Source organism: Pyxicephalus adspersus, chromosome 7, assembly GCF_032062135.1.
Source record: "Pyxicephalus adspersus chromosome 7, UCB_Pads_2.0, whole genome shotgun sequence".
NCBI classification, from domain to species: Eukaryota; Metazoa; Chordata; class Amphibia; order Anura; family Pyxicephalidae; genus Pyxicephalus; species Pyxicephalus adspersus.
Window position 1 is genome coordinate 8,992,522 of NC_092864.1, and position 27,064 is coordinate 9,019,585.

The 27,064-nt window shown below is 41.2% G+C and overlaps 1 protein-coding gene across 2 annotated transcripts; it reads right to left on the reverse strand.

The window, feature by feature from the left end:
• WDR90 (WD repeat domain 90) lies at positions 1–26,788 on the reverse strand. 2 transcript variants are annotated; one of them, XM_072417385.1, is made up of 43 exons: positions 26,729–26,788; positions 25,668–25,759; positions 25,145–25,321; positions 23,674–23,812; positions 22,927–23,097; positions 22,426–22,549; positions 21,426–21,496; positions 21,200–21,309; positions 20,939–21,124; positions 20,336–20,392; positions 19,929–19,997; positions 19,227–19,337; positions 18,178–18,323; positions 17,275–17,332; positions 16,623–16,741; positions 16,046–16,207; positions 15,832–15,962; positions 14,183–14,299; positions 13,596–13,831; positions 13,116–13,255; positions 12,903–13,033; positions 12,388–12,518; positions 11,993–12,154; positions 11,550–11,678; positions 10,222–10,355; positions 9,534–9,610; positions 9,321–9,449; positions 8,856–9,035; positions 8,015–8,091; positions 7,783–7,885; positions 7,423–7,544; positions 7,121–7,280; positions 5,652–5,839; positions 5,400–5,568; positions 5,204–5,315; positions 4,460–4,631; positions 4,257–4,379; positions 2,892–3,057; positions 2,684–2,814; positions 2,409–2,552; positions 2,161–2,280; positions 1,748–1,832; positions 1–904 (listed from the first exon to the last, which is right to left on the reverse strand). In XM_072417385.1, exons 1-43 carry the CDS (start codon positions 26,736–26,738, stop codon positions 747–749), a joined length of 5,529 nt encoding a protein of 1,842 aa, XP_072273486.1. In that variant the 5' UTR covers positions 26,739–26,788; the 3' UTR covers positions 1–746. The 2 variants fall into 2 exon arrangements, with proteins under 2 accessions (XP_072273486.1, XP_072273485.1); XM_072417384.1 differs by lacking the exon at positions 26,729–26,788 and having other exon boundaries at positions 25,668–25,847.
• Between the last annotated feature and the right edge of the window lie 276 nt (positions 26,789–27,064).

Below are 27,064 nucleotides of genomic sequence, written 5' to 3' on the forward strand. Positions count from 1 at the left end.
TACAAACAAGCCACTTTTATCAATTTTTTTGTTTTAAAAGTTAAACAAAGTAAAATAAAACGGGTTTAAAAGATAAGTCTAAAAAACTACACCAGTTAAAAAGTGCAAAAAATAAATAAGCTGGCAAATTTTACAACTTATGTACAAAAGGCACTTAAATTTTCAAATGATTGCTGTTTTCACCACTTTTAGAGAGACCCCGTCACAATCATATAGTCAAACATGTTGTCATATGTTTAAAACACAAAAAGTTCATGCAGTCTGTTTTGATCGGATGTCACATTTCCAAGTGGTTTAACCTGCTGGCTGCTACACTGCCAAGTGAAACCAAGACAGGGAAGACTGGCATTTCTCATGCCCCTATTGGGCAAGCATATATTAATATTTGTCCTTTAATAGGTTCTACTTCAGTATTTGCATACCAGTGACAGGGTCACATGGACAGGTGGCACAGCAGGGTTTCTAGTCCAATAATGGAAGATACCACTGGCTAACTTCCTGGAAGAAGTGCTAGCTCATCAACAGCTTTGTCACTACGTTAAATTCCGTAGTGATATGCTCTGCCCCAGAACTAGCAAACTTACAGGAATTGGGCAGTGATATATGTGATGGAAAGGTGATCTAGCCCTCTGTTATCTGGAAAGCCCAAAAGGCTCTTTTCTGCTACAATAAAATTTTTTAATAGCCAACATATTGCGGGGGCACGTGAGTCTCTTCATCAGGGTTAAATGGTGAAGAAAAAGGAATCATGAATGGTGAATATCCCACACAAGGACTTGGTTGTAGGACGCAGTAAAGAGCAGATTGCCTGTGGGGGATACTTTGCATAGATGTACACAGTCGTCATGTGCTGAGAAGTCTTGCTGTGTGCCAGCCGAGGAATCGATGATACGCAGAAGCCGCTCTGTGAGAAGGAAACAGAAGTCAGTATAGAATGAGTGCCATGGTTATAAATAAGAGACACTTAACCTGTGCTGTAGTGTCATTGTGATGAAAGGGATGTCACTATTATATAAAGAGCACCTGTCACCTACCCAGTGCAGCAGCCATCTTGTAACTTTAAAAGTGAAACCCAGGCACACAGCTCAAAAGAGAAGAGAAGGAAAGAAGAAGAAGATAAAAGAAGAAGAGAGGAGAAGAGAAGAAGTAAAAGAGAAGAGCAAAGAAAGAGAAAAATTTAGGAGGGGAGAAAAAGAAGTAGAAGAGAAGAGCAAAGTGAAGAAGAAAAGAAGAATAGAAAGGAGAGAAAAGAGAGGAGGTTTACCCAGCTGATTTGTTTTTCTGCCTAACCAGTCCTGAAATGAATACAGCGCTGTCTGATAACAGGCGACCTGATCTTTACCTGCTGCAGTTCAGTAACACATAAAGCTCTCGTCTCTCCACCAGCATGTGAGTGACAGCAAAAGGAGAAGCAGCAGGCTGATGAGCTCATCTCCCTATCACTATGCTCCCCTCTATTATCATCAAGCTCGTATTACTAGACCGATTATGTCCTTGAACTGATTTTTTCTTACCTCAATCTGAGCTATGTTGTACAAGGGCTTCAAGAGGATGACACCAAAATTATACAAAGTTTAAAAAAAACTTTTAAATGATGTATTAGTAATTGTTGTGCTGCATTAATTTGTATATTTTACAGCTATAACAAGTAAAAAGAAATCTATCAATTTCCAAGCAATAATATAATAAACACAATGCATTATCTTGTCTTAACAACATAACAACATTATTGTATTGAAGAACCTACCGCCACTGCCCAGGGTAAGAAGAGATGCTGCAGGGGACATAGACAGTGAGGTGGCAAAGTGAGCCAATGGGATCCTCAGCAAAACCTGTGCAAGCAAAATAAGTACTGTGAGCATGGAGATCAAAACAGCATAACCAGACAGAAAAAAAAAGAACAAAAGGTAAAAAGGTAGATCTGTGCAAAGAGAATTGTTGTACCCTAGGCTTTGTCACTTTCTGACTCAGAAACAAGCATGCTGCACGTGAAGTCCAAACACACAATTTGCATACTTGTTTCTGATCAGTAAATAAAAAGTACTGGAGCCATTAGATCATTATAACAGTCAAGCATCTAGCATTTCCATACTTTTAGACACAGGATTAATTTAAAGCACTCTTTTTACATTTACTGGGAGTCCAAATACATGACATTACCTGTTTCTGAGCCAGGGAGTAAAACAAAACTTCCTTCTCCAATGCAAATCCAGTATACACCACCGTGCCAGACTGCCATGGACAGAATGCTGCCAAGGTGGGCAAGACCGAATCTTTGTCCTTATAAATAAGAGAATAAAGAAATAGAGAAAATAAATAGAGAATAAAGATGTCAATATTAAATACAGATTCAGATGGTGCTATCATTGTAAGGGTTTAAACGCACAATCAAAACTCTCCCAACTTACCTCCTCACTGTCTGGAGCTGGAAAGCTCAACCAATCCAACAGCTCGCATTTATCCTTCAGCCAGTCAGAAGCCCAGACGCTTACCCGTCTGTCCAGACTGCCAGCCAACCAGACCTCTCCTCCTGGTAGGCCCAGCTCCTCTGGCTACACAAACAGAAAATGTGAAGAGACAATTTTCTAAAATCTAACCAAAACCTTTTCCAAATCTTCATATTGCAGAACTGCTCATCTCCCCACCCTCCATTATAAAATAATTTCTCTATCTCAATAGTTACCCTTCTGCGTGAGAACTGTATAGTGGTGATTGGGGATCCTTTGTGATCACTTAGTACCCGGGTGGTCATTCCTGTACGGGTGCTGCTGATCGCCATCAAGCCATCCTTTCCGCCGGACAGCAGAACTCCACCTGCATCATTAAAAATATGTTAGCCATCAGTGCTGCTGGTATAGCCTGAGCCATAACAGGTTGAAAAAAATTCTTACCCCTCAAGGAGAAAGCGATGGAGGTGACTGCACATGGGTGAGGGTGAATTTTCATCTCCATCTCTGTTTTGGACACGCTGAAGATTCGGATGGTGCCATCACTGTACCCAGCGGCGATCCTCTGGCCAGATGCATTGTGGGGACTCCAGTCAAGGCATAAGCAGCTCTGTGTAAAAGATTTTTAATTTCAATTAAGGCTTTTCTTCAGTCTTAGTTTTACCGGCTTCCCTCTAGGACTGAAATTCCTTACTGAGCAAAATGTAAAATGGAAACTGCAGAAAGTGAGATTGAACCTGCTCAAAATGATCTCATTGCTCCCCAGGATGATTTTTAAATGTAATTGGATGTCAGTTCTTTTGATCATAGAGGCTCAGTCAGCATCACATGTAGGTCCCACCCACCCAGTAAAGTCTGTATTACAATACTCCCTGCCTAGGAGCACCCATTCCTCCAAAATGACAACATCGGTCAACACTTTTTGTTTGTTTGAATACCTAATCCCAAGAGCTTACATCTTGTATGAGGACTGAGGACTCTTGTAAGTAGTATTGAGGCAGAGTGGGGTGATGTTTTCTGATTGCTTTATACAGCACCCTGTCAAGCTTTACCATCAGCTAAGATGTATCTGCAATGTCATCACTAGGTCCAAAATAAGGCAATAAATAAGGGAAAGGAACCAGGCAAGGCACAATATAACCAGTTCTCGCAGTCTCTAATCCTATTAACAATTGTGTGTAGAAATTCAGACATTTATTTTAGGATAATGCCAATCGGTAATCGAATAAAAAGCTCAGCTGCAGCCGAACCTGAATGCCAGAACCTAAGCACTTAGTAACAGTAAAACTTGCATCCCATTGGCACACAAAAGAGGCTTTTCAATGATGTGTCCTGATGTTTCAGGCTGCATACACATGCTCAATTATTGTCATTGGAGATGATCTTTCACTATCGTTTCCAGAACAAATGACTGAAAGGTAAAGAAACAAGTGCAGTACACTGTTCTTCGGATAGGTTGGAGAGACAATGAGCGTGCAGCACCCTGCTGCGCTCTCCTCCCTTCCCTTCTGATGCTGTCATTAATAAATCCATCAGAACAGATCCATGAATGTTTATTTGACGACCGCTGTCAGAATCTCGTCTGACAGGTCATAACGGGCGAGAATTTTCTGACGTGTGCCTTAGGCGAGTCCTCTAGTTCTGATTTGCTTGTTGAAATAGCTAGAAGGCCTATTTAAATATCCCTAATAACCATGTGACACGACACTGAAGTTTTGTCAGTTTTCCCAAGTCACATCATAGCTGCAAACCCTAAATTAATTATCTATTGCATGAAGGCAAGTGGAAGTTTAGTATCTCTGCCATTACCTGATTAAGTACTTGGAACTGAAGAAGGAGCTCGAAGCTGTGCAGAGACCAGACACGCACACTGCCATCCTCACCGCATGTGGCACAGTGAGTCTCTCCAGGGGCCACCGCCAGATCTGTTACCTGAAAAACCACAGGAAATCTTTAACACAGGAAATAGAGATATTAGGCATTTCATAATCTGCTTCTCTCTGCCATTGTACCTTGTTCTTGTGACCGCTGATCAGACGGATGCTGGTATTCTCTATCCAATTGATGTACCATAACGTACCAGCTGTTGTGCCCACAATACCCATTTCCATTGCATCATCGAATGCTACACTGACAATTGCACCATCTAGTGTCATCTCTTGCTCCATCAGGACAGAAGAGGATCTAGGAGATAAATAGCCAAGTTTATTTTCCTGTCTCGATTTACTGTTTCTCATGTAGAAGCAAAGGAGTTGGGCGAGAACAGACAGAAATCAGACAAACCCAGAACCAGAGATGGTTATGGCAAGGAAGGAGGGGGTTGTGCTAAGGAATGGACTCAAACGTTCTAGCAAGTTCAAATGTACATTGCAAGCGAATTAAGAAAAAAAAAAAAAAAACACAGCTAGCCAGCATTATGAATATATATTTATCTGTTAACATATCTTGGTAAATTTTTAGTATAAAAGATTCTAACTCTGCAATGTAATTTAAAGAATATCAGTGTTGCTACCAGTTACCAGCCTGTTACCCCTACACAGCACGACACCTAGTGAAAAAGCAAAGTATTACACACAATAGCACAATCAAGACAGGTTTAAGAAAAAAAAAAAAAAAAACACAGCTAGCCAGCATTATGAATATATATTTATCTGTTAATATATAAGCTGGTGAAGGTTAAGTATAACTTCAGTTATCTGAAGGTTTGTTAAAGAGGCAGAAGGGTAGCAAGAAAACAGGAAGTTAATAATACACACCTGGCTTCAGATCCCTTTTCTCTAAGCTCTTGAACTACAGCCACGGACCACAACCTGAGCCGGCGAGTGTTGCTACCAGTTACCAGCCTGTTACCCCTACACAGCACGACACCTAGTGAAAAAGCAAAGTATTACACACAATAGCACAACCAAGACAGGTCAGCCGGCAAATAAGGGCTAAATGGTTTACGCTCACCAATCTCTCCCTGATCCGCTTCCCATGTCATGAAGCAGCGATGACTCTGAGCATCCCACACACAAACCTGTCCAGTGCTACACCCAGTATACAGTAGGGAGGTTGAGTTATAGGTTAGGGATGTCAGTTCTGCTGTGCCAACCTCATCTGGCACCGGAGCTCTGTACACCTGAAGGAACACTGGGGGATAAGTCAGCCAGAAATCCTTAATTCTGTACACATGATTTTGACCTAAATATCAATATCACTCACCTTCATCTGAGTGGACATCCCCTCTTCTATTCGCCAGAAGCTCACAGCTCCCGTGCCCACACAAGAAAAGCTATTGGCGTGCGCTGGATTAAAGACAATGCCGTGCACTGGCTGGCATATCTGACTGCTGGCCAACAGCTCATAGGTCCTGGTGCTCCACAAAGCTAGCTTTCCGTCTCTGAAATCACCTGAAGAACAACAAAAGAGCTAAGGTTTGCTCTGGGTTTGGAATTGAGACAAAAGCAACTTTATTCCAACAGGGGTTACAGATCACACAAGTATAAATTATATTATACTAATCCTATGCTTTATCGTATGATGTGCATATGCTGTCCAGAAAATTAAATAATATTTTGGAAAAGAAGCAAGAAGTGAACATAGCCATATAAGAGAGAAGTAAATGACCTCTCACATTAAATGTTTGTTGTTTGTTTTGGATGGGGAAGGGTGGGAGGAACTTTAGTACAATTGTATTGTGTTTTAGGGGGTTTAAGGATCTACTCCTATGTCAAATTGTGATTATGCAGGTTCTTTTTTGCAGAAGACACAGCTGATGAACCTTCTGCAATAAAACATATGTACCTGCCTGTACACTACCTTGTTTATTATAAAAAAATATATATATAAAAAAAAAGCGCTCATTCTGCAATATGCTGGGTATCCCACATATTACACCCCTCGTGAGTTACATCATTCTAGCCTGGCCAATTAGGACGACTGAAGATCAGGAACCCAGAAAACTGGATGAAGAAAACAATGTATGCGATGGAAAGGTGGACAGGTGAGTGTATTATAAAAAATTGCGATGAGGTAGGTAAGGTTATTTAAGGATTTACATCACCTGTCCCTTATGCAATAAAGGTATAGTCACAGTTTTTTTTAACAGTAATGATGATAATTGGCAGCATGGTGGCTCAGGGGTTAGCACTCGGTCCATTGCAGCGCTAGGTCCCAGGTTCGATTCCCAGCCAGGACACTATCTGTATGGAGTTTGCAGGTTCTCCCCGTGTCTGCGTGGGTTTCCTCCCACGTCCCAAAAACATGCAGTTAGGTTAATTGGCTTACCCCTTAAAATTGACCTTAGACTGTATGTAAGACATATGACTATAGTGGGGACATTAGATTGTGAGCTCCTTTGAGGAACAGTTAATGACACAACTATGGACTTTGTACAGCACTGTGTAATATCTTGGTGCTATATACTGTGTAATAATAATAATAAAAATGATTGTATGTGCCTCTCCGTTAAGCAGATACAATAAAACATTGTCTGACTGAGGTATTAAACCCCTTCCTTTTATCCAAAAACAAAAAAAGTTAATTATTCATAATGTTTATTGCTGGGACTAGAATACTGCAGGATGTAAGGAGATTAGAGGGATCAGTACTGGTCGCAAATTAATGTGTGTGAGATAAGGATAATTCCCAATGAGATAACACTGCAGACAATGTGAAGAAAGGATACTGACCAACAGTGATTAGCAGTCTGTCATCCCTGGAGAAGTTCATGGCCTGAACCTCGGTGCTATGACACTGCAGAATTTTAGTACATGATCCATCCTGTGTTTTCCATATCCTTATCTGACACAGAGAGGAGCCATCTCCAGCCCCAGAGGAGGAGGCCAGGACCTAGAGATTGAATATGGACAGGGCATTATGGACAGTGATTAGATGGCAAAGCTGGAGAGATTCAACAGAAACAATTGTAAAACCACACAACTGTGGTGGAAAAACTGATTGAACATGGAGGATGTCTTGACAATTCACTTACCAGGGCATCATGTGTTAGTGCCAAAGTAGAAATCTCCTCTGGATGTCCTAACCAATGGCGCTGTGATCCTGAATGAAGATCCTCCACCACAACTATGCAACCGCATGTGTATGCAAAGAAACCTAGAGGATCCCGAGAAGCCAAAGTTAGGGTTCACATATAACAGAGCAGGCTTATATTTAAAGTCCAATTGAACTTTTGGCTTACATTGGCTATATACATGCAAAATTCAGGTACATTTTGATATTTGTTAACACACGTATATCATGAGTAGAAGAGCCTGCCCCTGACCAGTATGCTGCACTTGCACTCTATGTAAATATTTTAGTGGTAGAACTAATAAATATTATTCATATGTACCTGTATCAGGGTTCCACACCATGTTCCCTCTACCATTGCCGTTATATCCAATCACAGCTTTGAGGGACAATATCTCCTGGCCAGCCGGAGGATGGCTCATTCCCTACACAAAACAATTGCAAGCCAAATTAGAACACAGAAAAACAACCTTTCATCTACCTATAACATGACTGAAAGACAAAAGTAAGAAACCTTTGTTTAGACAGATTAAACCTATGACAGGAGCTCTTACCTTTGCCAAGCTTGAGGTCTTATAGCGAGGGTTGAAATGTGAGTAGGTATCTGGAAGTGGCAGTGTCTGCCTTATATCTGTCATAAAAAGACAGAGATGTCAACTAAAATTTTGTTTCTGCAATTGTTTTGGATGTCTTGTTTGTAATATCAAAAATTGATTTATTTTAATTGGTGTATTACAGTCCAAAATTAGGAGTGAAGGAGGTCAGGGGTGTCAAACTCAAATACACAAAATTAAAAAAATGGGACAAAATTAAAAACTTAGACAAAGTCGCCGGCCAACCTTGAAATTTCTTTTGTTTCGTTCTGACGAACGTTTCTGACATTTTTCCTTCTCATTAGATATAAAACCTTGATGCGATCGCGACTGGCATCACTTGGATACCAGCAGGCTACGCACAGCCTGGGACACCGCTATATGATAAAAGGCCATGGGTCGCCAAGAAGCCCCTGTAACTCCAAAAGCCTCCTGGCATCTCCCATGTGTAGCTGACGGGGAGTGCTGGAAATGCCAGACACGGCAAATGTGGGGCTAGATCTTATGAGTGGCCCGCCGCTGGAACTCCCGCTTAATTGCGGGGTCACACATAGGCAAACAGCCGGTTGGTATATAGACGAAAGTGATGCCGGGAATTGTAGTAGAGGCGCTATTTCTATTCTAATAATATCTATGATCCATAGATATCAGGTAAACTCAAACAAGTTGTGTTTGTCTATTTTCCCCATTAGTAGGGCAAGAAGTTTAATGCTCTCCCAAAAAGAAAGCAGAATTAAAATCTGTCAGAGGCTCTAGCCCCAATTTAATGCCCAGCAAAAAAAAAAAGTGTCATCTCCTTTACCTTCTGTAACACTACTGGCAGCCCTGGGCAGCTTTGTGCGGCTGCGTTGGTTCTCTATGATGATCAGGGAAGACTGCTCATCACTTTCCTTTGTATCCGGGATCTCTACCTCTTCTACTTTTGATTCTTCATGTCGTACTTTTCCAAGCTCCACATCCCCATCATCTGACTCAGAGAGACCTGAAAGAAGAAGACACGCATCCCATTAATGTGCAATAATGAAGCAAAATCATAAAAAGCTTTATTTTTCAATTAAAACAAGGACAAACTGTCACTTGTGAAATGTTGGGCTGCACTGAAAATGTGCACTTCCTTTCTACATACCTTTGTCTAAAGAAACAATTGCCTAAATTAAACTTGCCTTTGCACATATTTTTTACTTACTATAGTCAGGACTAAAACTAGGAAATTTTACAACCTTTATCAGGATTATGAAATACATTTTTAGATTCTGTGTCTCCCAACCTGCATTGTCCATTCGTTGTACCGGGCTGAGGTCCAGGCGAGGAGGAGAGGAGAAACAAGGCCGAGGTGCCATACCTCTTGGCATCCCACTGGAGATGAATGTAGAGTCGCTTCTCTTATCTGTCAAATCTAAAATTTCACATAAAGGTTTAAGTTTTTTATCAGTAAAATCATTACTGAGCGCACATGTCTTAAGATAGGATTCCCCCTTACCAGAGCTGGAATGGAGAGTGCTTGGCAGACCGCCTGCTAAGCCTGAGTGACGGATTGAAGGCAGACATGGAGCAGAGCTGAGGACAAGAAGATATATTTATTATCATCTGTATGGCTATGAAGCGTAACAATCTTCTATCTTATAGAAAAAAACAAAAAGATACAATATTAAGATGAAATCAAATATTCTGATGTTTCATATGGAGAGAACATAGACCTACAAGGTGGGAGGAACTGCTGAGATCGACAAAGGATATAGAGTTACAAGGAAGAAGTCATAGAGTGAAAAGTCATAATGCAATTACTGTGCATCAAAGCTAAAGATCGGCAAAGTCTTCGAGTCACAGAAAGAGTAAAAAAAAAGCTTATCACCTGACAGTATGCTCTTTGTGTGAGAAAGCAGGGGTCTCTCTGCAGTTGTTAAACACATCCACTACAAAGCTCAGCCTTACTGTTGATTGGAGAACTCAAGCTTTTTATTTGCAGTGGTGGGGTCTGTCTTCTGCTTGGAGACCGCTGCTTGTACACAAAGAGCAAGGGTTCTTGCTAGAAGCAAAGAGACAAGTTTTTCAACATAGACTGTGGTTGCTATCTAAGGAACAACTGACACCTTTTGTTTTGATGCACCCGGTCAATTTAAACTAAAAGTTCATATGGGAATCAATAAAAAAATGATTCTAAAGTATACCATAGATCTGGGGCATCAGGATCCGGAGCCGCTTCAAAATCCCAAATAAATATGGCGTCTCCTGCAGAGATGATGTTCTGCTGGTCAGGAGAGAAATCCACTTGCTGTATTGGCTCTGAGTGACCAATGAACACCTGAAAGGAAGTGGTACACAGGGACATAAATAAAGGCGATACATTGCCTGAAGGACAAATTAAAATATATTTGGAACCCAATTAAGCTCGTAGGCCTTTAAACCTTTTCCTAGTCATGTACAAAATAGGCTTATAAATGTATTTAAACATTTTTTATATATCTGTTAAGCACCTATGTACCAAAGAAATCTAATACCAGGTTTGGAAGCATTGGCTCTTTTATTTTTTTGCTTTGCACTTATCCTCACCCAACTTCTTTATTACTAAATACAATGGATGTAATTCACAAAAACATAACAAGTATTTTTCGATCTTAGTTTTGTTTTTTAATACTTTAATAATTCTTATTAAACTTGTTACCAGATAGATCAGATTAAATCAGTGAAATTACAAATTAACAAACTGCACAGCCTTTCTGTTTTTTAGGCCATTGTAAATTCACAAAAGAAAATAAAAGTTTTTGTTTCCTTAAGAGACACCACCACGTTTATTCATAATACAGTGTCTACTTATAGTCCCTGCACATATATCCCCTTTTCCTGGGAAAATCCCCTTTTCCCAGCAAGATACTCATAGATCTGCACTCCCTCACGGCTTCCCCTTCTGCAGGGTTGCACATTCAGTAAACGTTGTATAAGTGGATAATATCCATATGTTCTGGCTGGGCAATTGGCTGCTCAGTTCTAGACACTGTTACCTGGCTCTGGAAGCTCTAAGAGCAACACAGAGAGGGCACAGACAGAATGGAGGCAGCCAGGGAGCAAAAGGCAAAACAACTTACTAGGGAGTGAGCTATCAGAGGCCAAAATAGACAAAAAGTCTCCAGATAGCAATTTATTTATTTTTTTCAAAGGGGAGCAATCCTTTTTACAGCTAAAAGTACACATCAAGCAGAAAAACAAAAAAGTCCTGCCAATGTGATTTTTAACACCTCATTGATGTAAAAATCAGGTTATAAAAAAGCTACTACTCTAGGACGGATCTGCACGTTGCATAGGACTCTATCCTATGAAGTCATCAGTTCTGCATTGTATAATAGAAGACTGAAAGTAAGAACCTTTGCTGCAGGAGAGAAATATATGGATGAAATGCAAAAAAGGATATTAGGGAAAAACCAATTGATTTATAAGTATCTGTATAAACTGTAAAAGGCAATACAGTAACAATGAACCCTGTTATACGTGTGCATGTTACCTGTGGGCGGGATGTTCCAGGTGATCCATGTTTCCACACTTTGATGATTCTTTCTCCTGCTGTCAGCAGATACTTGTCATCCTCGCTCAGTGCCAGTGTGGAGCAGTATTGCTTGTGGACTTGTGAAACCTAAACAACATAGAATGATTACACTGCATAAAACTACAGAATTTACCAATTGAACTTTTAAGAGGACCTGTACAGTTGAAGCTTTGCATATTAAAAGACAAGCAGAGGGGAATGAAGAAAGGGAAAAGATGACATGTAATACCCAAAGTATTGGCATATCCAAAGGGAGTGCAGTGGAAAAGCTCAATGTGAAGGAAAGTATTAGTGTTAGGCAAACCTGTCACTTTCTGTATGGCCAAAGTAACAGGTTCCTTTTAAAACACTTTCAAACTCATGCTAAAGTTTTCTTAGGCTGAAAATGTTTTTGTTCTCACCTCCTTGATTAAACGGCCAGTCTTTGAGTACAGCCACAGAATCTTGTTTCCAGAGGTGGACACGAGCAAGTGATATGGGCGTTGAGAGGTAAAGGTCAGGCTCATTGCACAGTCTAGCTTAGTGCTGTCTAGATCCAGGATACTCACATCTACACGCAGGATCTGTGAAGTACAGGTACAAGATATAAGAGGACAGAGACACTTCAGCACAGACAGTTACTCTAAATTCCACTATAGAACATTTCAGACACATTCTGGCAAGCAACTACAAAATAGTCAAAATAGGAGCAGATTAAACTTCAGCTTTAATATTTACTCTCTGCATGCTGTGAAGGAGGAAAATAAATTTAAGTTTCTAACAAATGTTTGCTTTCTGCCACAGAATATTTAATTACCTCGTCTAGTGACCTGGCGTCCATGATGGTAACAGTGTACTCTGTAGGTCCAACAAAGGCCAAAAGACGTCCTTCCTTGTTCAGACACAAGGCCTGAGGGCCTCGCTCTGAGTTCTTGCACACCACGTTACCTAAACACAAGATTAAACATATAGTATTAGATATTTACATGTAAGAAGACATAAAAGCACAAAAGCAGACATTAGGATAGAAAAATAAGCTGGAACTGGTGACATGTTTGTGTGTGGGTATAACTAAAGCCATATTAGACACTGAATCCTTCAGTGTGCACAAGTGTGTATTCCTTTTTCCTAACTGGAGCATTAACATTCTTACATAATGGAGACATATGCCAGAGAATGTTTGGGACCAAACTGTGGAAATCAGAAGCACCCATAATGACCAAGGGGTCTAAACCCTACATCTATGACTCTGGAAAAAAGGAAAAGCAATGGCAACACAATGGAAAATCTACTTCCAAAGTGTCTTTTTTTACAGGGGTTTTCTTCACTTACCAAGCACTCGCAGGACATGCTGCTCCTTGTGTCCAATGTTGTACAGGGCCAGGGATCCCAGGGTGCAGGCACTGTACATCAGGCCTCCATCTGGAGAGAAGAGAAGCCCTGTGATAGCACTGCGGTGCTGTCTGTCAATAGAGGAGAGAATAATCAGATTACAGAACTTGCTAGAACAGGACAACTGAATATATTCACAGGAGAAGAACTTACTTGTGTTCCGCCTGCAGACTTGTGGTGGTCACATCAAAATATCTCACCACCCCAGTGCTGAAGCCACAGGCCAGGGCCTCTCGGATGGGGTGAAAGGTCACTGTGCATGGAGTCTCCTCGTTGGCTGTGAAATCATATAGCTGCAAAAAAACATTGTACACTTATCCTTTGTTTCTCAGGTAAAGGGATCGTCTTCACTCGAATGTCATGTGACTGGCGACCATGAAAGCCAAGTGCTGCAATATCTATTAAGGAACTGTACCTAAGTTACTCTCCACAGATGTTACCTCACATATGGACAAAGAAGTCCATTTATATTTGGTTACAGCAAAACAGAACTGGGAGATCTGGGCTGACAGATCGTGCTGCATATGTTTTTATTAATGAAATGATCCTTAAAGTCTCAATATAGCTTACTGCACTGGGACATCCAAAACACAGAATTGTGTGAGACTATTTGTCAAAATGTTGTCATCTCACCTGCTGCATGGAGGACATGTCCCAAATCCGGATTGTGTTGTCAGTGGACACTGTAGCAAGCTGGGATTGAGTTGGGTGGGCAGAGAATGCCAGAAGAGAGTCTGTGTGAGATCTCATTAAAGTTTGGTATCCACGGGAAGGAACATCTAAGACTCCAAGCTCTCCGCTACTAGTGCAAGATAAAACCTGGAGGCCCTCTGGACTGATGGACACACAGCTCACAGGACCCTCATGTTCTATTATAAAAAGAAAAATAAGATCAGTATAGACGCTGGTGGGTTCAGACCAGATCAGCACCAAAAGACAAGGTGGGCTCAGAGCAAATCAAGCATTTGGATTTTTTTGTTTGGACCATCGAAGGTCAGTAAAGCTTGTCCATATATGCCATGGCCGGGAAGAGAAAGAGTTAATCGTTTGTGTGTCCACAAACCATCACACTTCACTCGCTGAGACCAAAGCTAACTTTGTGGCTGAATCATGGAAGGTTGAAAAATAGCCTAGCATCACATTTGCCAAGACGTGTGCATATCTTTTTATGTGAATCGATGGAGGTGCTGACCCTCCAGACATCTGCTGAAACAACTCACCTGCCTCTAGGAAAACTCGTGAAAAGTCTAAGGGCCACAGACGCAAGTAGCCATCTTCAGATCCAGTTGCACAGTAAGTGGCAGAAACGGACAGGCTGTTTATTGCAATGCCGGGACCTTCAAGTACATAAATCAAGTATTACAAACATGGGTACGGAAAGTGAATAGTTATTACTGCATTTCAGGATACTAGATATTCTGAATGAACCATGTTGGTACTTCCTTCAGTCCACAATTGTATATAGTGGTGTATCTGAAGCAAACCTTGACCTTGTAATGTAATTCAAAGTGATAAGTTAATGAGGATCTTTTCTGGGGATACTGTGACCAAAAGTAAAGGCAAAGAGAAAGGACTAGTCATCAGTATTGCCTGTATCTGCCACTGAGCGTTTCCTGCTAGATTTATAGATCCTTTATATACACTGATACTCTACATATACACATACTACATATACTCTACATATACACTGAAACCACCTGTGTAAAATCATGGCTTTGCTTCTTCAAGTTAGAGCCCCTAATAAATAAAACAGTGAAGAGCACAGTAGTCACATCACTAAACCACATTTAGATTATACTAGCTTTTAGAGGCAGCAATGCTTTAGATCAGGGGAGTCAAACTCAAATACACAGTGGGCCAAAATTAAAAACTTAGACAAAGTTGTGGGCCAACCTTGAAATTTATTGAAAAAAGTTTTTCCTTCTCATTAGATATAAAACCATCATAAGGCATAAGAATTTTTTTTTTTTTTAATTTTATTTAAGAAAAAATGATATGCCTCTTTCTCTATTTGTAGTGTCCGGAGTTAAATATCAATGGTAACCTTTTTGCACAGGCCAACAATAATACCAATTTTCCTCTATGAAAATCCAACCATTCAAGTCCATGCCCTGGAGTAGCAAGGTAAAGTACAGCTGAAGGGGAGTGCTGGAAATGACAGGCGCGGCCAATGCAGGGCTAAATCTTATGAGTGGCCCGCTGCTGAAACTTCCTCTTCATTGAAAAAGTGCCGCTACTAAAATTCCTGGCATTACTTGCATATTTAAAACAGTCCAATGCGGGGCCACACATAGACAAAGAGCCCCCTGGTCTATAGATGCAAGTGATGCCGGGAAGTAGCGGCGCTTTTTTAATGCAGCGGCGGGCCAGCTGCAGTTCATATCTAGGATTGCGGGCCAGAGTTTGACACCCCTACCTTACATCAGTGGTTCCCACCCTTACTAACAGCAGGACATAGAATAAAATTTTGCTGCGGCCCGGTATATGTACAGCTTTCATACTCTGCTAATCTCAGCAGCTCTCCCTGTTGTCAGCTGCTGCTGGGAATGGCACAGAAGTGTAAGCCTTATATACATTCTCTGTCATTCTCAGCAGCTTCCGTGTAAGCAGTGGGAGGAGAGCCGCCTGCACTCCTGTTGGTTGAGCTCCTACTGTCACCTTGTCACTAACTATAGAGCAGTGTAAGGAGGGCTTCTGCCTTCTGTCATTTGCGGCCCCTACCTCTCACTAGCCACAGACCGGCACCAGTCCGCGGCCCGGGGGTTGGGGACTACTGCCTTAGATGATCTCACACTACACATATAAAAGCTACAAAATAGGAGTGCCTATGTCAACCTGCTACTATGTTGAAACATCACAATGACCTCACCGGTGTTGAAGGTTTGCTTCTCCCGCCTTTCCCCATGTTTGACTTGAGTTGGCTGCAAGCGTCGCACATTACAAACCACCATGTTCTTGTAGTCTATTTCGAGTATGTGGCCACTGTGGCTGCACACATAACTGAGGAGACAAAAGAATTTTAAGCAACAGTTGACAAATGTAAAGCATTGGTGCTTGTGTAACTTATACTTGGCAGTACTTACAGTATGCGGTCCTCCGGCTCTCTCTCAGGACTGTGGACAGCCTCAAACGCGAGATCTGTAAAATCTAGGCTGTGTAACTCGCCTAAATTAAAGGGACAGGACCGCAACGAACCACTACGCACCCTCCATAAACGAACATTGTCCTTACCGCAGGACACCATCCTGTGAAGAACAATGTGTTTAGAGAATACCAGTACAGTTCAGGTATTAAAACCAAAGTCTTGGTTCTTTTATTTGTTTTTATAGTCCTTAGTCACTATATAATATGCATTTTTAAAGATCTAGGGAATGCCTTGAAAAGGTTTTTTTACTTCCCAGTATAGTTCCCTATGTTAGCACAACTGGGCAATGGCCATACTCCTGACATATACACATTGACCAGGGTGTTAGAAAATGGGGAGCACTGGGCAGCCTGGTCAGAGTTTGTGGTTATATATAGACAATCTGTGCTACTGCTATACCAGGAAAATGGAAGGGTTCCTAGTATGATATCCATCTGGATGAATATCTGTTCTTTCATTTGGTCTTTAAAATACCCAGTTACCACATCATTTACTAGTCATTGTATTAGAGTTACCTGGTGTCATCAAAGAATGCAATCTTCATAGTCTGAATGTCCACATCTGTATGGGCCTTTGCCAGGACAACAACCTCCCCTCCCCGACTAGCCTGGGAAGTGTTCCAAACCACTACCATCTGTGAAGGAGACCAGAGAAGAAATAATGTTGATATAATGTAATAATCATTATGGTTTTTTTGGACTGACAACTAAAAAAAAAAATCCCACTTACGAGTATGTGTTGTGAATGAGGACCATATAAATGGTCATACCTCCACTACAACTAACCCATAATCTACAAAACATTGCCTAGAATATCTTTACAATTAGGAAAACTCTCACAATCAATATTTCCCAGCAAGTCATTGGGCCTAATTTATTAAAGCTCTCCAAGTCTGGAGAGGATACACTTAAATCAGTGAAGCAAACCTGGAATGGATCTGGTCCAGGATTCAAAACATTTGCTAGCAAATAAAAAATAATTTAAAGATATACATTCTAGGTTTGCAGGATCACCCAGCTTCACTGATGAACTTGTATCCTCACCAGCCTTTAATAAATTTAGAGATCATTATAAGTGAGAGTAGAACAGAAGAGAAGCAAATAACAGAAGTAGGTTTGGTTGGATTAGATGTATAAAGAAGGCACAACTGCCAATTATACCACTCACCGTTTTGCCATGTCCATCTTTTCCAACACCACACAAGACAGAGCCACTGTGTGAGAAACTGCAAAATATATGGTATATCATTTAATGTTTAAATATTGCGGATGATCTAACAAACTAAACGTATTGCCTGTAGCAGTGGAGTTGGTGAAAGATATTCCCAGTTTTTTATTGGATTTTTTTTTTGTTCATAAATACACTACACAAGAGCTGCGCTACTCTGCATTATCCCCAAACCCTCGTAGTATTGTCTGTCATGTACCCTCCCAGGGACATTCTAGATTCTCCTCCTCTATATCTATCACTAACCACTGAAAAATGCACCCTTTACTAGGATTCTTTCATTCGCTGGTATTCCAACACACCCCAAATTTTCAAAAAAACCAACCTAAGCGTCCTCAGCATTACCCCCGACCCCAAAGAAGCCAATAGGGCAAAACACATTGGGCTAAGAGGATTGTAGTGTTTCTTTTTTTCTTTTCCTCTTATCGTTAAGCATCAATCATATGATTAGAGTATTTATGTATAGTTAAGAGGTCAGGAACACCCCAGTTTTGAATTGGGTATTATAATTACTATTGGATCTCATAATATGTATTGATGCATGTTTTCTTTCTGATATATGTAACATTGAAAGAATAATACAAATTATATTGTCAATTCAAAACGCCTCTACTTTCCCTCTTTCTTTTTGTCCCTTACAAATACACTAGAAATATTATTAAAATACCCAGGAAATACCCAATGACACTCAGTGCTAAATGACACCAGGGGGTACATTTGCATATTGAATGGAATGCATGAGGCCTTTTTTTTTTTTAAGATTGAATATTGTTTTGACCCATTGTTAGATACATGTTGAAAGCAGGTTTACCCACGATGTGTAGAGGGGATAACAATTCTCACCTGAGGTATGACACTGAATGGGCGTGGGTTTTGAACATGGAGAGACAGCTTCCTTTCTGAAAGTGCCATAGACGCACCATACTGAGAGCACCGGTCTGGGCAGAGGCCAAAAGGGTACAGTTTCCATTAAATGCCAGGGCTGATACCTGCAAGGAAAGAACAGCTGAAATCTGCTTTCACCTATATGGACAGTTTTATTTTGAAAGAATGCAACTTGAAAAACAGTTACTGTATGTGTTAATTGCTCCTTCTAGATTAAGACACACACACATTGTATCACTCTCACTTTGGGGCTGTTTAAATAAAGCTCACCAAGGCTGGATAAAATAAACTTTCATCAGTGAAGCTGGGTGATCCAGCAAATCTGGAATAAATTTCCTAGAACTAATGTGCCATTTGTAAGAAAATGTTTTTAATCCTGAAGCAAGCCCATTCCAGGTTTTCTGGATGCAGCATCACTAATAAAAGCGTATCCTCTCCAGCCTTGGAGAGCTTTAATAAGGCCCTTTCTTTGGCTCAAAAGCAGGCTTGGGCCACAGAGGAAAGGACTGAGTGGCATTTAGAAATAATTAATTACTGCTAAGTCCTTAAAGAAAAACTTCCCATCACTTACAAATAGCCATTTGCCTAAAACCATCACCTTCTAAATGAATGTCACAGCCTTCATCTCTTCTGGGAGTGTCTGTGTTGTCCCCGCTCTTTGCCTCTCTCACTTTTCAACATAACTATTCATTTAGCTGCTCAAGCGAGGTGTAAAGCAGAATACTACAGAGTGAATATCAGCTGGGGCTGCTGATATCACATTCAAGATGGCAGCAGCCTGTAGAACTCTCACCCCTTTTGCATAGTAACATGTTAATACCGGGCATAAAATAAGATAAATGCACATACGCTCTTATAGAAAGTTTTTTGTTTTTTTTAAATGTCTGTAAACAGGTTTTCTTTAAGAATCCTTTAGTTTTAATTCTTGGCATTCTGAAATCAAATCTTAAAGGTAGTAGAATTCCTCAGGCTTTTCTTAGTATAATAAGGGAGGGAGTGTAACAAACCTTGTCGGTGTGTCCCAAGAAAAAACGCTGCTCTCCACTTTCCATGTTTAAAACTACGATAACTGCATGGCAAGGATAAACCACTGAACAGCCAGTGTGAGTCCAGAGAGCCTGAGAGAGACACAGAGGATTCTGGGATTAGAAAGGAGCACACATGCCGAGATAGACAATATAAATAGACATCAAAAAAAATCAAAGGGGCATTCGGATGAAGGATCAATGCATGAGGTACACAGCACAGAACTTTATGGTTCAAGTATATCAGAATATATACAAATGAAGCTCAGATTAACAACACAGTAAATGGAAGAAAGATACTATCAAAAGGATTCAGGGATGAAAGGGAAGTATAAAAAGGATAGCAGAAAAGATCCTATTAAGGCTAAACAGGCGTGAGAATCTTGGAAGAATACTGAGAAACACAAAATGTAAAAAAAAAAAAATTGCGGGACAGAAGGGATGTAATAGGTTTGCGCAAAAGATCATATTAATAGACACATGAGTATAATTGGAAGAACAGAATACAACAGAGAATTCTGGGATACCTGAACTGTAAGAAAGTGAAGAAAATTCAATACATGGAAGCATGAGCAAGGTTTGAAGGACAGGATACAGCAGAGGATTCTGGGAGTAAAAACAATAGAATAGAATACTAAGGATAATGCAGCAATATTATTAAAAAATAGAGAAAGGAAAACTTACAAAGCGTTCTGTGCAGCCTCCAAAACCAATTATTTTTCTCAGTTTAAGGATAGGGTCAGGAAGAAGTTTCTAGAAAGGAAACAAATTTACTATTTAAATAAAGTTGAACATGTGGCTAGATTGCAAGCGGACATCCATACATAGCTATTATGGAAGGAAGTCATTGCCTTCCGATACACAAAGCCTCTGTAGATAATAAATACTATTTTTAAGCAAAGACATGTACCCTGTCCATTCTCACTAACCCCAACATCCTTATTATAATGACATACTGATAATACAGGTATGAGAAGAACAAACTGAGCTTACCACCATGATGACATCTCTCCATCATTATAGTAAATAAACAGAATTATATTACAGCATACACTTGTATTGATTTCTGTATATTCCCCATCAGAACATACCTTTGACTCTGTTCCTGAAGATAATGTTACAGGTCTGTGAGATGAAGTGCAGACCACCTGTGTGGTAGAAAAAAAAAGCAACACTAAGTTGTAAGTTAATCTGTGCTTTCAGTTTTCTCTTAGTCTCACAGCACAGTCCTACAAAACACACTGACCCACTAATATAGCTTGCTGTGATGGTATGACAACAATGCTGCACTGCTCCTGAATTCACACTATAGAGGACAATTTCATGTAGGTTGTACCTGTTTGCAAACAGTGAGGTTACATGTTGCAGGAGGTCTGCTTAATAGCCATTGACATGATGATTCACAAACCTGTATCATTGCCTGGGCACATCTGCCTTCTGCATTGACAGCATTCTTCCTGTTGCTGAAACCCTCCCACCATGAACTGCAGTGCATAGCAGGTGGAGGTGAGAAATACGAATGAAGGATTTAACTTAGACAGGGAAGGTAAAGGAAATTTTTACCATAGTACCTGCATTTGGTGCTAAGTTAGTCTTACAGTATACCAGACCTCATCCTTTCCAAGCACTGTGACTTGGTGGCCAAAATGTTTGGAATTAGAATCATTGGGATATACCTGATGACAGAAACTCACCTGCTCAGAGTCAGTGTTGTGTTTGAGGATGGAGAGGTTGGTGCCCTTATGTGCATAGACATGAATTCCTCTATCCTCCACCTCTGCAGCTGTACTCTCCGAATCCTGATCCTCAGCAGTCTTACCCCGCACAGATAGGTAACGCTCCGGGATGGAGTCTACTCGAAGAGGATTCCCCCGAGGAAGCTAAGAAGAGAATCGTGAGGTGAGTAGAATGGTAGGGCTATAGGGAGACAAAATGAAACAAGAAGTTCTACTCACCGGTTTAGGAGTGGTGATCTGCTGGATGAGAGACACTCTGTCTTGCACTGGTTTACTGATAGTGACAGAACGGGGGTATTCACGGACAGGGCTGCGAGGTATGGGGGCACCTGGGTGTTATAGCAAATAAACAGTCAGCAAAACATTAGTATCAATTAATTATATAGTGGCAACATATTATCTGAATTCTCATAGGATTCTCAATTGTAAAGTTGAAAAATCTCACCAGGGGTTGTGGAAGCCGTTTGTCCTTTCTGAATGGAGTCATTTGGCAGTTTAGAGCCGTCTGAGGGGAATCTAAAGGAAAGCAAAGAGTTAAGCTTGTAAACTACATTTATTTTATACTACATCATATGTCAATAACAACACTAGAGACAGTACAAGAGCACAAGGAGCATACATTTCCCTGTCCTCTGGAGTCATTCTAATCATATGTATAATAACAGTCTTGCTAGGTGTTATTAATCAGTCATGGCCTTATGAATATTGCCAGCATGCAATTGTGTAGCTATTAGACCAATTCCTGTGTTCCTCCCCCATAGATCGTAAGCAAGCCGTATAAATTGCCTCAACCTGAAAACGGCAATGTGATTTTCTTATACTGAAAGTCCCCATCCCAGCATCAAGCTGTCACAATATTGATTCCTATTGGTCAGGTGGGTCTCTGGCACTGGACAGTGGAATGGTGGCATACATCAAAGCCTTGTGTACTGCCCAGGCTTGTGATACACACAAACACGGGGATTGACAGATAGACTAACACCACTACTTTAGACTACACAAGATGCCATATTGCTACCCTACTTTCAGGTCTTCAGGAAACCCCTGCTAAAGTTATATTACCCATAGCTCACAGTACATTAGTGTGGTGGTCAGTGGGAAGAATTCCTCTTACATTGCTGGCCATTGGGAAGAATTTCACCCTTATAGATAGAACAAAAGATCACTTAAACTGACCTAAGAGGTACAAATTGCTCAAGCAACCCCTGGTTGGGAAATACTGTCCTAGACACTATGTATGGTATGATAAAATTTATGTTAAAGAATTATGAGATCCATTAACATCAAACCTCAAACATTCTTTATCTACAACAGTTGAAGGATGTTACCAAGTAAGTGATGCGTCATGTAAATTTTATTTTCCAAAGCAGTTTAAATCTGATTGGATATTATAAAGCAACAATAAGTTGTGTTACAAGGATGTGACACAGCCTTTTAGTCCTCACCTTATGAAGTCATACAAGTCATGCCACTTCTCTCCCTTAGGTACTGGAAATGCCATCTCGCGAGGCATTGCTGCGACCCCTTGTGGTAGAGATTTAGAATGCCGTGCTTCCATGAAGGACAGCTCTGAAATTAATATTATTATTATTAATAAACAGTATTTTTATAGCACCAACATATTAACACAGCACTGTACATTAAATAGGGGGTTTTAAATGATAGACAGATACAGACTGTGACACAAGGGGAGGAAAGGATCCTGCCCCGAAGAGCTTACAATCTGAAATGACTGTATAAATAATTCTACAATAATAATGTAGGTTTAATATTGCATTCTGAGCATATTTATTAAAGCAGAAAAATGAGGATAAGCAGAAAAGCCAATACCAAGCAGTCAGAACGTCTCCTACATTTTGCTTGTGGTTGTCACTGCTACATGAAATGAGCCAGCTTGTACAGTAAAGTCAGAGATAAAAATACATGGGGTGTCTTGGGGACGTTACCAGGCTGGAAGACCAGGTCGCTGGTCATCAGATTCTTCACTAGAAGACTTGAACAAAGCTTGATGCTTCTCAGGTGACTGTACCTGCGGCTCAGGTAAATGGATAGGATGTATTGGAGATCCAGCAGAAGACAAGTCCAGCGAGAGCCCGAGGGGGCTGGACCTACCAAACCTGGAAAGGGCAAACAGGGTCAGGTACTGCAACCTTTATATACAAAGATTTTACTATATGATGAAATGCATTGCTAAACCCCTTCAGCTATCAAAGCTGTACAGCCTTCATGGACCAGAGAAATATGTATCCCCCCCCATTGTGTGATACTTCCCCCACCTTTTAAACTGTAAGCTCTTCCGGGCAGGGTCCTCTCCCCCTTCCCCTCCTGTGTCACTGTCTGTATCTGTCTGTCATTTTCAACCCCTATTTATTGAACAGTGCAGAGTAATATGTTGGTGCGATATAAATCCTGTTTATTATTAATTGTTATTAATAATAATAATAATAATGTACATTTCTGCTATTTAGCTACCACTACAAACAAGCAATTAATTGTCATTTGAGTTTTTACTAACTGGAGTAAATATCTTTTAGTAGCAATCCAGAAGAGGCTACAAACACATATATATAACCCTTCCTACCCACCCGCATTTCCCAGCATCGTGTTTACATTACTTCCTCAGATGAACTTTGCACAGATGGTATTGCTGGGGCACAGATTGTATTGAGCATTCATATTGGTCTCTCACTCACCATTCCGAGCCCCCTGCATAGTGCTGTCATAGACCGACCCCTTTATGGCTCCACACACAAATGGGAACTGCAGCCATGTGGCCGTGGATTTAAATTCCTTGAAAAGATTGGAAAAGGAGATCCGGATGGTCTGGCCGTCCTAGAAGACAAATAATTTGTATTATCCATTATTTATAAAGCACCAACATATTATGTAGCGCTGTACAAAGTCCATAGTCTTGTCACTTAACTGTCCCTCAAAGGGGCTTACAGGTTCCCTACCATAGACATATATCATTTAACAGTCACAAGGGTAATTTGGGGGGAAGCCAATTAACCTAACTGCATGTTTTTGTAATGTGGGAGGAAACCCACACAAACACGGGGAGAACCTGCAAACTCCAGCTTAAAGTGCTAACCACTGAGCTACCATGCTGAAAAATAATATTTTTTAAAAATGATCAGATGAATAAATGAGCGCTGTTCTGTGGAAAGAAGGGGATTGGGTGGCACTCTGATGTGCCCTACTGTAGAAATGCAGAGCAGTTGTCCATCAATCCTACATGATATGTCAGGTGACTGCTATACACACGTCAGGTCGGTATTATCTGAAGCGTGTACTTAGACTTAGATGGCACGATGCATGGACGAGGGCTGTACATACAGCACCGTTCTGCTCTATGAAGAGGGGAGAGGGAGAACGATGGAGCCATGCTCTCTCCCCTTTGCTTTCATTACAATCATTCGTCGTCCATCGTCTGTGGATCTGCCACGACAGTCGTTCAGATGATGGACGACGAGAACTGTACACACGCAAGATTCTCGTGCGATAACAGCCCCGAGCCGATTATCAAACGAGAACCACTGCATGTGTGTACGTAAAAAATACTCCCCCTGCCGCTCCCTCCGCTCCTCCAATGATCTACTAATGACTTCCTCACTCATAACCTCATCACACGCAGGGATACAAGACTTCTCTAGAGCTGCTCCAACTCTCTGGAATGGTCTTCCTCGCCCTATTCGGCTTGCTCCTACTTTCTGCTCATTTAAAAGAGCGCTCAAAACTCATTTTTTCAAACTTGCCTACCCATCTTCTTCTGTCTGCTAAACCCTCATTACTTCCCACCACTACATATCGCCCATCCTATTGTGTGTGAAATTCCCCCACCTACTAGATTGTAAGCTCTTCGGGGCAGGGTCCTCTCCTCCTGTATCACTGTCTGTATTAGTCTGTCATTTTCAATCCCTATTTAATGTAGAGCGCTGCGTAATATGTTGGCGCTATATAAATCCTGTTTATTAATAATAATAATAATAATAAAAGGGGAACAGCTGTGTGCACAGTACTCTCCCTTTACCCAGAATTCTTTGCAGCAAAGTGCCATCAGCCATGATTTTACATTGGAAGGTTTCTGATTAGTCTAGGAAGCCCATGTGAGAAATCAGGGTGTAAAACATGACACAAATCCTTTCCATAACAAAGACACCTTACCTCTGCGCTCACGTCTATATGCACCACAAAGTGTTTCCCTGGTAATGGTCTGAACAGAAGGTAGAGGTAACGCCCCGTCAGGCCCAGGCTCTGGGAACTGGTCTTAGGGAGCTGAATGTAGTTCCCTGCAGGGATGGATCCCCGGATCTTGTACACCGTACACTTCAGATTTTTGTCCTAAAAACAGAAGCAAGATAGTAAATGCCAGGCGTTCAGATTCCTAAGCCAAGTCACCCAAAAGTGATATTTTAGTAACAGATGGATCCTGGTGGGCGGAGCCCCTGACTACTTATCACTCCAGCAATGAGATCTCCCTGAAATATTTGCTAGCTCTGTTTCTGTTTCTCTTAGCAGATGTTTAGCTGATGAAGTTGGCGGTGGCCTAATTTTAATCCTTTGACTCCATGTCCTTGGTCCCTAAACTTTACCCCTCCCTGATGCTACCCTAACTAGTCTTTACCCCCTAAGGTTTGGTGAATAGGTAGCTCTCTAGGTCACAATACAGGACAGCCACAAAAAATACCATGACACTGGTGACATCGCCTTCTTTGCTTGATCTCTTCCATTCTTCCAGGTGCACGTGTTTGAAGATATTCACAAATGGATGCTGCCAGACTGAAGGGAAAAGGAGGGGTGAAAGGTGAATATATATAAAATGACAAACAGGACACATCCAGGCTGGTAACAAGAGAAGTATAGGAAGGAATGCGGATATGAAAGTTACAATAACCCAGTTTAGGGTTAATTCTGATTGGCTGCTTAGAGGCCATGGCGCTAGAAATAAATCAGTCTGTTATTCATATACTATGCACCAAGCCCTCCATATGGTGGACACTGACCCCCCGGCTATACAAATACCCTCTCCTGTTATTCATACCCCCAGCACTGACACCCCCGCTATACAAATACCCTCTCCTGTTATTCATACCCCCAGCACTGACCCCCCCCCATAATTAACCCCTCCCCGACTCTGTTACCCACCCATACACACACCTGAAATTACCCCCCTCCCCCTGTTACCCATATACTTCTCAAGACTTTTCTAGAGCTGCCACAACTCTCTGGAATGGTCTTCCTCATCCTATTCGGCTTGCTCCTACTTTCTGCTCATTTAAAAAAGCGGTCAAAACCCATTTTTTCAAACTTGCCTGCCCATCTTCTGTCTTTTGAAACCATTACTACTTTCCACCACTACATATCTCCCATCCTATTGTGTGTGTAAATTCCCCCACCTACTAGATTGTAAGCTCTTGGGGCAGGGTCCTCTCCACCTGTGTCACTGTCTGTATTAGTCTGTCATTTGCAGTCACTATTTAATGTACAGCACCGCATAATATGCTGGCGCTATATAAATCCTTTTTTTTAATAATAATAATAATAATAATAATATGATAATAACATACCTGCAATGCTCCCCCTATTACCCAAACAGCCAGCTCTGCCATACCCAATACATTTATAAACCCGGCACTGACCCTCCTCCCCATTGGATATAGCAGAGCCCAGACCCATAATGCACAGTCAGGTTACAAAGTACTGGTTGGGGCTCCATAAGGGCCACACATAGAATAGGAATCTCCTCACCTCCAGCCATCTCTGCAGCTTACACCTCCCGCCTGTACAGCCGCCTCTACACACGTGACGTCACTCCTGCCAACTACACGGCGCGCACTGATGACATCATAGACGCCAAGAATCGGTAACCAGGTAACCGAGGGGATACGTACAAAATACTTCCCACATGTCTTCTACTGATAACTCCACCCTGACCGCTAACAGACCGTTGATTTGATGCTTACATGGAAAACGCAACTTCCTCCCCCCGCTCTCCAGTCATGAAAGTTTAGTTATAGTCTAGGCATGAAGGTTGCCATGGTAACGGTGAGGCGCAGAAGCTCTGCATTCATAGTATGGTTTATG

Bases quoted from the DNA above. Each gene is read 5' to 3' on its own strand.
- WDR90 (XM_072417384.1), bottom strand. From the start codon at position 25,817: ATGTGTCCTGTTTGTCATTTTATATATATTCACCTTTCACCCCTCCTT. The intron at 12,519-12,902 runs GTAAGTGAAGAA...TCTTGTGTTTAG, and splicing joins GCATGTCCTGCGAGTGCTTG to GTAACGTGGTGTGCAAGAAC. The intron at 2,815-2,891 runs GTAAGAATTTTT...TTAATGATGCAG, and splicing joins CATCGCTTTCTCCTTGAGGG to GTGGAGTTCTGCTGTCCGGC.